The 12,452-nt window shown below is 40.3% G+C and overlaps 1 protein-coding gene across 1 annotated transcript; it reads right to left on the bottom strand.

Moving 5' to 3' along the window:
- Nucleotides 1-2,433: 2,433 nt before the first annotated feature.
- Nucleotides 2,434-7,090, bottom strand: LOC306755098 (keratin, type II cytoskeletal cochleal-like). The gene is made up of 9 exons (XM_079239352.1): nucleotides 6,484-7,090; nucleotides 4,822-5,030; nucleotides 4,663-4,723; nucleotides 4,472-4,567; nucleotides 4,209-4,373; nucleotides 4,001-4,126; nucleotides 3,691-3,911; nucleotides 3,535-3,593; nucleotides 2,434-3,432 (listed from the first exon to the last, which is right to left on the bottom strand). The coding sequence occupies exons 1-9, from the start codon at nucleotides 6,985-6,987 to the stop codon at nucleotides 3,134-3,136; spliced, it is 1,740 nt and encodes a 579-aa protein (XP_079095478.1). The 5' UTR covers nucleotides 6,988-7,090; the 3' UTR covers nucleotides 2,434-3,133.
- Nucleotides 7,091-12,452: the final 5,362 nt, after the last annotated feature.

Here is a 12,452-nt window from a genome sequence, read left to right as displayed (position 1 = left end):
ATGAATGAATGATGACTACTTATGTTCCGCTTTGAGTATTTATTGTCCTGTACAACTAATGTTTTGTGTTTTAGTATTTTGTACTGTTCTTTTTTTCTTTGTAAGGGAGTGAATGTGATGTGATGTAATGATATGATGTCATGATGTCATCATGATGGGAGGGGCCGACCACATTGACTATCTTTAATATAGATCTTATCTTATCTTATCTTATCTTATCTTATCTTATCTTATCTTATCTTATCTTAAGTATAGATGTTCATACATGAGTCATTTAACAAAAAGTGTTCAGTGTTTCAGTGCTGTTACTTATTAACTGTAATCTAAACCACTTATTAAAAAAAACATTGATTCTTATTATCTTTGTCCAAATAAAAAAATTAAATGGAATGAATAGTTTTTTCCTCTGCTTCCATCCATAACATGATTAACAGATACACCACCAGCAGTGTTAACATGGTGAAGGAATAACAAAGAACAAAGGAGCTTGTCATGGGATCAGATAAACTGCAGTGCCACAGTACTGTTGGCGAACAGTCATGGAAAATGTTGATACAACAGAGCCTTTCTCTGGGGCTGTTACTAGTGTGTTATATTAGCGTTGGAAAGGAGGGATAATGCGAAAAGGGTCCTGAACGACCCAACTCCAGGTTGCTCAGAATGCGGTATTCACCACTCGCACCGCACCCACTTTTATTTTCATCTCAGATGCACATCTGTAAAATTTGGTTACTGCATAAATGCGATGCTATCAGGTTGACAAACTGACCAAATAAACACCTGCAAAAGGGGTGAAAACCACCTTTGTAATGCTTGCTTCTGCAGTAGGCGTAACCTGGAGCACATTTTGGCTTCAATACAAACGGATGATAGTACTGTGGCTTGTATTCAGGGTGCAAGGATTTATTGACGTGTATTCTCCTGCTGACTGATAAACTAAGAAGAGAGGAAAGAAAAGCTTGTGGTTCAGAACAATGTGACTGTGAACCAATGCAGCAGGAATACTTTCATAGGTGTCAGTCTTCAAGGCCCAGTATCCTGCAAGTTTTTGTTGCCTTCATGCTCCAACACACCTGACCAAAAATAATGAAAAAATTGACAAGAAGCTGTTGGATCCACTTGATGTGAATCAGGTGCTTTTGAGCAGGGAAACATCAAAAACTTGCCAGATAGCGGCCCTCCTCCTCGAGATTGACACCCCTATAATGTAAACTAGGGATGCTCAAGTCCTGTCCTGGAGATCTACCATCCTACAACTTTTAGATGCATCCGTTCTCCATCACACCTGAACCATATAAATGTCATGTTACCAGGCCTCTGGGCGCTGAATGACATGCAGAGGAATATGATTTAGGTGTGTTGGAGAAGGGATGCATCTAAAAGTTGCAGGACAGTAGATCTTGAGGACTGGACTTATGAGGTAAACACATTCATATTGACTCCCTGCCAAAGTCTATTCTTTACACATTTCTTGTGTCACATCCCCCCAACATAACTGCATGAGATCATTGTTCATGTTTCTGTATGGACATGTTGCGTTCATCGCTGGTAACTTAAATGTTTGGCAGACCAGTCATACATTGCTTGGCATGTCTACGATTTATCGACTGCACTTGTCAGAATTTGCTAAACTGCTGTAGCTGGAGGCAAACACCAAGGTACTTTCCATGTGTTTTTTAAAAATCTATATACATACTACAACATTTGTACTTTCTGTTAATTCTAAGTTAATCTGTAAAAAAAGCTGCATAAAGTTTATATGAATCACTTTTGTTTACACTGGGCTGTTTGTATGTTGGAAGAGGAATTACATTGTAAACTTAAGATGAAGTTAAATAAGACTCAAGGCTGATTATATATCCCAAAAGTGGAAAGTGTATATCAAACTGACGTTTGTTAGCAAGCTATTTTAGTTAGCTAAAACAATATTCCACATAGTGGACTTATATTTAACTTGTGCTTTTTCCAAACAAATGCAGTTTTACTATCTAGCTTGCCATAGATGCAAATTTACAAAACAACTTATTAACTTTTACTGTCATTTTAGCTTTAAAACTTTTCACTTTAAAAAGGAAAATCAACAAAGATAGCTATAGCTAGCAAACTTTTCCAAGAATAATATTGTTTTACGACTTCAATAAATGTGCCTTTTGAGTACAAATGGTTTGATTCTGTAGTTAATAAAGCTTCGACCATTTACTTGGTTCAAGTTTACAAATCAGCTGTTTTTTTAACTAGCACAGGTTGAAAAGTTAGCTTCAGCTAACTTTACAAAAAATGCAATTAAAATATACTTTTATGTACTTGTATTAAATTAAAAGTTAATTAATGTGAGATCACAAATATATTTTTGCCAACCAAGTCTGGAAAGAAAGACTATCACATCAGCCAAAATGAATATCAACACAGATTTATTTCAGATGTTTTGTTGGTACTTTTCACAATAAATCTGGTACAACCAGTCAGCCTTATGCAAAGTTTTTAACAATGATCAGGGTGAAAAATTAAAGAAAAGCTGAATGAAAACCACCATGTACGGTAACGGAGAGCTTATTTTCTCTCAAATCCAGAGGATGGAAAAAGTATTGTAAAAAAAAAAAAGAAAAAAAAAGAAAAAAGTGTTTTATGTGGCTGCTTTTGTTGATGTCAAACTGCACAGTGAGATGTCAAATGTGAGACAACAGAAGACATTCAGTATAAAAGAGTAGAGATGGATCTTGTGCAATATTAATACCTGCAAAATTCAAGACTAAACAAAATCCACTCCTCCTGTACGAAACTAGTTGTCTTTTTTGTGTGCAGTGGCTGTTGTTTTGCCTGGATTCCCTGTTGTGACACTACAAGTACTGTCTTGTCTGCACAACAGCACATTCAGAGGCCAAAAGACAACCAGGCTGACTGATCAAAGGAAGACAGGACTGACTCGCATCTTTGTGGCTCTTTTTTGTGCTCTAACAATCTTTCTGCCTCGGCTGGTATTTAGATTTTAATTTCTGTCTCTTTCTCTGGGTAGACATGTCCGCTGTAAATGGTCGAGGGTAACATGTTCCTGAGAAGGTTCTGCGTCAGGGGGGACTAGGATAAGAGGAGCATAATGACAGAGGAAGTATAGAAATGAGGAGGGCTAATGCATCTAAAAGCGGCGGGAAGACATGAGGGTGCTGCTGCTGCTCCTGACGCTGCCTCCACCAACGCTCATGGAGCTCATTCCCATGCCGCCACCGTATCCTCCACTCATGCCCATTCCCATGCCGCCACCGTATCCTCCACTCATGCCCATTCCCATGCCGCCACCGTATCCTCCACTCATGCCCATTCCCATGCCGCCGCCTAGAGCCATACCGCTGCCGAAGCCGCCTCCCATGCCTCCTCCCATGCCTCCTCCCATGCCTCCTCCCATGCCTCCTCCCATGCCGCCTCCCATGCCGCCTCCTAGAGATGAGAATAACAAATTTTTAAAAGCGATTAGTGACTTCTGACAACTTTCAACCTTCAGTTTTCACTGGAATTGTAAAGCAAAATGTCTGTACATACCGACGCTGCCGCCTGAGCTCTGTACATGGATGGTTGCAGGTGCACCACCTGATGCAAGTCTGTGGGGAAGTACGTGGGAACAGCGTTTCAGATTCTAATGATAACAGCATAATAGAAACTGTAAATGTAAGATTGACAAAGTAGATTTTTTTTTACCTGGATTCCTCTCCTTCCAGAAGCTTCTTGTATGTGGCAATCTCAATGTCCAGTGCCAGCTTGACATTCATGAGCTCCTGGTACTCGCGGACCTGGCGTGCCATGTCCTGCTTGGCTCTCTGCAGGGCCTCCTCCAAGTCCCTGATGCGGAGCTTGGCGTCCTTCACTGCCAGTTCCCCACGCTCCTCAGCCTCAGCGATCTGGGCCTCCAGGTTTGCACGCTGGGTGATTGAAAAGTTAGCGGACAATTGGCATGAGAAGGTCCGCTTTGAGAATGCTGTAAAGATGTAAATCAAATAGGAAATTTTACCTGTCCCTTGACTGCTTCAATTTCATTCTGGATGCGGGTAATCATGCGGTTAAGCTCAGCGATCTCGGTCTTGGTGTTGCGAAGGTCGTCTCCGGCTTGTGTTGCGCTGGTCTGCATCTCCTGGAACTGAAGGAGTGAGATCAGAAAATAATGTTATTACAGACTCAACACGTGTCTCTGCTTTTAACACTGCAAGCTCTCTCCATACCTTCTGTTGGTACCACTTCTCAGCTTCAGCTCGGCTGTTGTTGGCGATCTCCTCATACTGAGCCCTGACTTCAGCCACGATGGCGTCCATGTCCAGGTTGCGGCTGTTGTCCATCTCCACAATGACTGAAGTGTCTTTGATCTGTCCCTGAAGCTCGCGCAGTTCCTGCATGCACATGTTGATTTTAAGAAATGAGATCTAACAGATACAAGATAACACAGATAGACGATCTGTTTGTGTGACATTCAGGAGCATTTTCTCACCGCATCATAGACGGCTCTGAGGAAGTTGATCTCATCCTGAAGGGCATCAAGCCTGGCCTCCAGCTCAACTTTGTTCATGTAGGCGCCATCTACATCCTGAAGTTGGACAAGTGGTTTTGCATTGTTAAAAGGGACTCAATAAAAAATTATTTCATGTATCATTTGTTGAGGGGTTGCAGATCCACTCTCACCTTCTTGAGGAGCACAAATTCATTCTCCACAGAGGCACGCTTGTTGATCTCATCTTCATATCTGAAATACAAAAGGAGACGGAAATATGAGTGGATGGGAGACAATGTCAGGCATTATTAATGCAGGTTGACTTTGGTATTCAGTGATGTGGCACTCACTTGTTCTTGAAGTCCTCCACCATTCCCTGCATGTTCTTCAGCTCTCCCTCCAGCTTGATCTTCTCATTGCCGAGCCCATCAAGTTGTCTGCGGAGGTTAGAAATGTAGGCCTCGAACATGCCGTCGATGTTGGAGCGGGTGGTGGTCTGGTCCTGCAGCAAGCTCCATTTGGTCTCCAGCATTTTGTTCTGCTGCTCCAGGAAGCGGACCTAAAAGCATATCCCATATTTAATATTAGGAAGCATATGCAAATATGACTTTACAATCCTACCACTGATATTCTACAAAAATGTATCATCAAATTGTCAAAAAAACAAATGCATGGATGATCTTTTTTTTCTCCTGCATGCTGGATCTGAGGCATGAGTTTCCTAAACTGGTGCACTGAGCCACAGTTCTGGTGGATTATCCCACACATATAGCATTTGTATACAAAATACTCCCAGCGACTGAATGTACACACCCATCTGGGAAGCGATGTTTTGGACAGGGTGCATGGTGGAAAAATTCTCTCAAAAGAGGCTTTTATAGTCAAAAGCTGAAATAATCTTGACACTGTTTTTCTGTTTCTATACTAAAGATGCAGTTTGACTGATGCTTTGACTTTCAAGATTCAAATCCAGAGATGACTGAATGCATCTGCATGTGAGCTTAGCACTTTCACGCTCACCGCCCCTCCCTTAAACACCTGCCAGTAGCCACACCTGGAGGAGGCATACTTTCACTGCAGTGAACATGCCTGCCGACAGTTAATTCAACATCCCTGAAGGTGAACCTGTCATACCACAGGAATGCTCATCCTTTACTTTTGGATTTACAGTTTATAGCAAGATGTTTAATCGGAGCTCAGTTCTTGCTATCTGATAATATCTTATTACAATTATCAGAACTTTCTTTTCATGTTTGAAATATTTAAACGTAAGAAAATTTAGGACTAGAATAAAAACAATGAGGTGTGGTCTGCACACAGGAGAAACAAACTAAGACCTTTTTTGTGAACTCCTATTCCTGAAAGAATTAATCAATAATGAGCTTTTTAATTGAAGCTCAGCAGACATTAAAGTGTAACTCATCACACTGAACAGGCAATGCAAAAACTAAACCCTAACTTCTTGCTCAATATTTACTTAGACGTACACTTTAAATAGTTCAAATGAAGTCCACTTTCTGCAGCATTTAAAGGTTGCTTGTTTGTGCTGCCATGGTAACCGGTGATAACCTGATCTCCTCTTCCCCTCTCACTGAAAGGCACAAGTCACTGGATACTACCTCTCTAGTGTTTCCTGCCTCTTAATCTCTACAGAACCAGCTGGCAAGAGGCCAGTCATGACCAAATTAAGTTAAAGGAGCATTGCTCGGCTTTCAGTTTGTGAACAGAAGATGCAAAGCATTTAGTTGAAATAAGGTGTGCTGCACTGCAAAGACATGTTAATGTCCCTGCGCTGAGCTGCCTGACTTCCAGAGCTGTTGTGCAGATACCTGGAGCGTGCATGATACTCGGGTTTGGGTTGGTTGCTGTGTAATATTTAATGAGCTCCAGTGACCCACTGCAGAATGTTTACCGCGGCATAAAATTCTCATATCTAACTTTATTTCATTTTAGCACCTGTAGTTCATTAAAACCAGTATATTATGACACATAAATGAATTAAAGATAATTACCTTGTCAATGAAGCTTGCAAATCGGTTGTTTAGGGACTTGATCTGCTCCTTCTCCTGGGTACGGACAGTCTGGATGGTGGGGTCGATCTCGAGGTTCAGTGGGGCCAGCAGGCTCTGGTTTACTTGGACATTTGTGATGGGTGCAATTGCCATTCCTCCTGCACCACCACCCATGCCAAAACCACCCATACCACCACCAAAACCAACACCACTACCGAAACCAGCGCCACCACTGAACCCACCACCACTACCAAACCCGGCACCTCCGAAACCACCACCACTGCTGAAAGCAGCACCACCACCCATGCTTGACCTTAGCATTGAGCCACCGGCCATGCTGGATGTGGACATGGAGTATGATGGCCTCATTGTGATAGCGGATCTTGAGGAAAATCCTCCACCTCCTCCTCCAACAGACATACGACTGCCAGAGCTGAAAGCACCACCACCGCTTCCCCCAAAGCTGGTCCTGACGGTTTTCATGCTGACAGTTTTGGTTGACATGGCTGTCCTGGTTTCTTCTGAGGAAGAAGGATTTGCAGAGAAAAGGGAGAACAGAGAGAAAGAGAGAGGTGTTTGGCAGAGCACTGGAGCACACTAAGAGGAGAGCCGAGTCCCTCAAAGTGACTCCTTCTCGCTCCGTGATGGGCTTTTATCTGCCTCTGATCACGGAGGAGGTTCCAGAAAGCGCAACCTCCTCTACACCTCCTCCCAACTCTCATCCAATCACCTCGATCAGGTGGGGTGAACCCACAGACAGTCTTGGTGTGGAGCAGCTCAGCCAGTCGGACAGGTAACGGTGCCGCCCTTGTAAATCAATCCAGGACTGACACACCCAGGTGCTCGCAGTGGAATGGCATCACCGCCAAGGTCGAGAGGGGGGGGGGGTTTTACTACGACCATATTACTTTAATAGCTGAGGGGTTTCTAAGACATGTGGAAGGGAGTGGAACTGCTGTATTGGCCCAAAGCATCTTTTTCTCTGTCTTTTACCCTTTTTCCAAGACTAAAGAGCTGCAAACAAAGTTGCATTTGTAAAGCACACGCTGACTGGCTGTTAATGTTGACCATGCATGGGTGATCATGTTCCACACTGCTCATAAAGTAACATGGTGAAATTTCAATCTTTTTTTGTTTTTTGTTTTTATTTCATTTTTATATAACAGACATTTTTATCTTCTGTCTTCTTTTATTTAGACTTTTGTTTTTGAGTTTACACCCTCCTGAATCTGATAGCAACATTTGCCTTTGCAAACTGCAGCTTGGTTTTCATTTGTCATGCCATGTTTGTGACATCTTTACAGATCTAATGTTGCACAACCATCACATGTTCAAATAAGACTAAAAGGACATATGAGGAGGTGGATGGTGAACATAAACAACTAACTGTCACACTGGAAAAGCTGTGATTGGTTGGGATTTGGAGTAAAATTAATATCATATAGGAATCAATAATAATATGATGACATATTCATGTGCATCTTTTAGGCTTCTGGAAGAACATTTCTTGATATTAAAGGTGAAATGTCAGGCCCATTTATCAAGCTCTGCATGGAGGCTGCAAGATACAACCTGCAACATGGACTCCTTGCAGCATTTTGCAGATGTTTGTCTTGACCTGCAAATCTGCAAATGCAACTGAGTAGAAATGGTGCCTGAGTCATTTAAAAAACTAAAATTGATCAAGAGAAACTTGGGAAATCTAAGTGTTTTATAGATATATTCATATACGAGAGACAGACATAAAAAACCTGATTAAACTTAAATATTATAGATCTAGATGACAACATAACACAGGACATGAGTGAATCATCCTTCTCCCAGTTGGATTAACGGAATAACTTTACAATTCAGGATCATGAAGATAAAGATTAAATTAATCATGACATATGTATGTTTTTAAACCTAAAACGTGTTAATTTATAATATTTCAAATGCATCTTAAAAGGTAAAGTTAAGAATAAGTAGGGGCTTGGTTCAAGATGGAAACTGGTTTAGCAGGAGGTACCCTGCAGGCAACAGAGTACTTACCCACAGCATATAATTAGAGTTGCACAACAATAGATTTTTAAAGATATACATTTAACTTCTAATGGCAAAACTGAAAAAACAGCAGAAAAATGAACTAATGTATGTAAAATGTCACCTAATCTATCTTAATCTGCCTTTCATGTGTGTGTTTAGGCCGGTATCTTGTGGTTGCTTCAGTGCTCTGCACAACTTCAAACCTCTTACAGCTCTGCTCACATTGCCGACCACAGCTCGCTTCATATCAATGCTTTCCGTTAAGTTTAGTTGCATCCAATAAGCATCAATTGCACTTCGAACATTTCCATTAAAAACAAAAAGTTTATATTAGTTGTGTCTCCTTTGATCAAAGATCAGCTTGCAGCTTAAGGGACAGCAGGGGTGAAAGGAACATTTCTTGTTCTGACAGAACTGGAACTGTCAATGCCTGTTGAAAGCCATCTAACAACTCTTGTAAAGCCTTCCCAGACTTTGTCTCGTAGTAGCATCTGAGTGAGCTGTAGGGCACAACTGTGAGAGCTGGAATAAGCTGCAGGGCTGAGTGGAGTCACACCCAGATAAAAAATACCAGAGCTTCACTCTTGCTTCTAAAATCTTCTCTTTTTCTAAAGTGCTACCTGGTTATACTGTAGCTGCATCATTCTAAACACAGATTATATACTTTCAGTGACCTGGTTCATTTCAGCTAGAATTGATGATTTCATACAACAGAATCGATCCACCCTGTAATCAGGTCTGAAAGGTTTATTATGAGTCATCCTACTTCAATTAAATTTATTTCCATTCACTCCCATACTTGTAGCCCCATTACATGCATCATGCAAAACACACAACCCATTCACACCTTTGTGAGTCCAGTGCTATGCAAACAAGACATTTCCTCAAACTGAGCTTTACAGCCACAATGACTCTTGTCTAATCTGATTTACTGCACTAAAGTTTTGGATGCAGCAACAGTTTCAAGATGACTAAGTTTTGTCTTGACTGTAGTTCTGCAACCATTCTGCTTGGTGCTTTGCAAACATGTTTAGGCCTATATGTCACAGGCATCTGTGGAACACAAATGCATTTAAAATGAGTGCGTTTGAGGGATGCGTTCATATATTCTGCAACTCCTTGACTGAATGACACAGACAGCTATGATGTACAGAACCCTTTTGAATAAATATCTTTATTTGTGAATCTTAAGCAAAAGTGAGCAGCTTTAACTATTTATTTCATGTTCTGTGACGATGAGTTTTAAACACAGACTGATACACCTAAAGGCTCGACTGAAAGCAAAGCATTCGTTCGTGCAAACATCATTTCCAAACACATCTATAATCACTCCAAATAGAAATTATTATTTTAATGTTTTACACTTCCTTTAATGTTTTATAACAGAACTAATATTAAATAGATTTTATGTGCTTTAAAAGTGCAAAAAATCTTTACAGCAAACAAATCCAAAAAATCATGTTGTTCAAGTCGTTTTTTGTCTATCTATCTATCTATCTATCTATCTATCTCTCTCTCTCTCTCTCTCTCTCTCTCTCTATATATATATATATATATATATATATATATATAGAGAGAGAGAGAGAGAGAGAGAGAGAGAGAGAGAGGGAGAGAGAAGGAGATGTGCTAAATCAATAACAGCTTGGCAGACAGTTCAACGAAGTGAAATCATGACCAACAACATCAAAGCATATTAATCTTGTGACGAACTGACAATTCAGTGTCCATCCTTTTGGCCCATTGCCCCCAAATTGGATCTGCCCCCATGAAAATAGTTGAATGAAACCCATCATTTTTAACTTGCTCAGTAATTTGCCAGTCTGATGAAAAATGGACTCCAATATAAGTGAGATTTTTCCTCCATATTTTTACCCAAAGACGCTGGAAAGAATCCTATTTCCTTGAAGGCAGTGACACCCACAAATCTCTAAGAGTCGATTGGAGGTCACATGATGTGACGGGGAGCATTTTGGCTTTCCAGTCAGCACATGCAGAGGAATGCTCACATGCCCATTTTCTCTGCGAGAGTTTACTGAAACTTAGCAAGAGAAGCTGCACAGAAGACAAAACCAGATGGATGCAAGATCCAAGTCAGGTCTGTGGTTTCGGTGCAAGTTTAAGTCTTTAAATGACCAGTCCAAGTGATAATAATCACTTGTATTTGTACAAATTTGCCAACGTTTGCTTCTGATCTGCTTCGAAACCTGCAGTATACTACCCAAGGAGTTTAAAATCCATACTAACCCTTCATCTACTGGCATTTAGTAACAGCTAATTCTATTCCCTCTCCTCTGGACAATTTCTTTACTTTTATTATTCAGAAACTATTTAGATGAACATGGAAATGTATTCAGATTAGCTGATATGCACTCAACACAACTTGGTCTGCATTGCTGCATGTTTTATTGCTGCATCCTGCAGGTTTTAGACATTCCCCTGCTGCAACACACACCTGATCCAAATGAAATTGTTCTCACCTTCTGTACCAACCACCTAATGAGCCATTAAAAATGTAATCTAGATGTGTTGAAGCAGCTGAATTCTGTCCACAGTTGTTGATCCCTGCACAAGTGCATCAGGAAAATATTCATATCTGAGTGAGATGATTGCATGAAATATGAACTTTAAACTTTCTAAAAATAATAATTAAAAAAGGCTTAATATATGGAACAACTGTACTTTTTTTTTGCTGTTCAGAGTGGTCCCCGCATCTTGCCCAAAGACTGCTGGGATAAGCTCCAGCTACCTACCCGCTACCCTTAAGCAGACTAAGTGGATAATGAATTAATGAGTTAAATTAATGTTTAGTTAATGTTTCATTCTTCTGAAGATATTCAATGTAGCCAGTCAGATGGACATATTATTCTATCAGATGAACTCAATATCATTTCAGCACAAAGATAGCAGCACCCTGACATTTACACCGCTGTGACTCTGAGGTTGTTGCTAACATAAATGCTAACAGCAATACTTACTATTATAAATGCTAAAAATAATACTTATAATAATAATAATACTTATATGAATAAAGATCCATATTGAGCACTGCTTTGAAAAACTACTTTTCTCTGTAAATGCTCTATTCTGTCTAAAACTCCTGTTGTTTTTACATCACCGACCACCTGGACAGGGTTAGGCGTTAAAAATGACATGTTAGGAAACCATTACAGCTTGTAATAAACCACTGTAACAACGTATTGCATCAACATCTTCTTTTCCAGGGTTGGTGGCCGATGGGCTCTGCCTCTAAGCTCAATAAAGAAAATGTGTTGGAAGCATCAAGTACTTCCATTAAATATTAAAGGCCATGTTTCATGACTATTTTATGTGTAGAGTAGCAGTCACCTTATACATTGCTTTGAAAGTGACAGCAATGCTTGTTAATCTTTGAGAAAAAGATAAAAGAAGCCACAAACCAATGAAACCATTATGGCTAACCATGAAAACACAGTTGATCTGGAAAAATGGGAATCTACACAATCCAGTGTTGTACAAACTTCCAGATTGTATGTTGTACTTATTAAATGACGGCTAACTGTGATCTTATCTCAGAAGCCAGTCTGTGTTAAGTGCAACTGAAATTCTACACCATATATTAATACGGGCACTTCTCACTGTGATATTTTAGTCTGTCTTGATCTTACCAGGCTGAAATTGCATCAAGTTTTATAGGATTTACTTTTTTTTGCATGTAAACACATTGTGTTTGTAGATTGTCACTAGTTTGTGTGCATCTTTTCAATTTTTTAAAGCAGTTTGAACCCTATAAAGAATGTTTTCTGATGAAGGTGCGACTCCACCATGCACACAGATTTACCACTTACCAGTTCCTAATCATACACTGCTTAACAGAAACAACTATGTGGGAGTGTTAGTGGACCAAATCCATCCAGCCAGAGGGGAATTCTACCAAATAAAAAGAAGCTGCCACACCTTTAGAGAGT

The sequence above is a fragment of the Telmatherina bonti genome (assembly GCF_933228915.1).
Source record: "Telmatherina bonti genome assembly, chromosome: 4".
NCBI classification, from domain to species: Eukaryota; Metazoa; Chordata; class Actinopteri; order Atheriniformes; family Telmatherinidae; genus Telmatherina; species Telmatherina bonti.
The sequence above is the reverse complement of the archived record's forward strand: the minus strand, read 5'-3'. Positions and strand labels throughout refer to the sequence as shown.

Coding starts and splice junctions, on each gene's coding strand:
- LOC306755098 (XM_079239352.1), bottom strand. CDS start 6,987: ATGTCAACCAAAACTGTCAGCATGAAAACCGTCAGGACCAGCTTTGGG. Junction 4,724..4,821: donor GTGGAGGACTTCAAGAACAA/GTGAGTGCCACA, acceptor TTTGTATTTCAG/ATATGAAGATGAGATCAACA. Junction 3,433..3,534: donor GAGCTCAGGCGGCAGCGTCG/GTATGTACAGAC, acceptor TCTCATCTCTAG/GAGGCGGCATGGGAGGCGGC.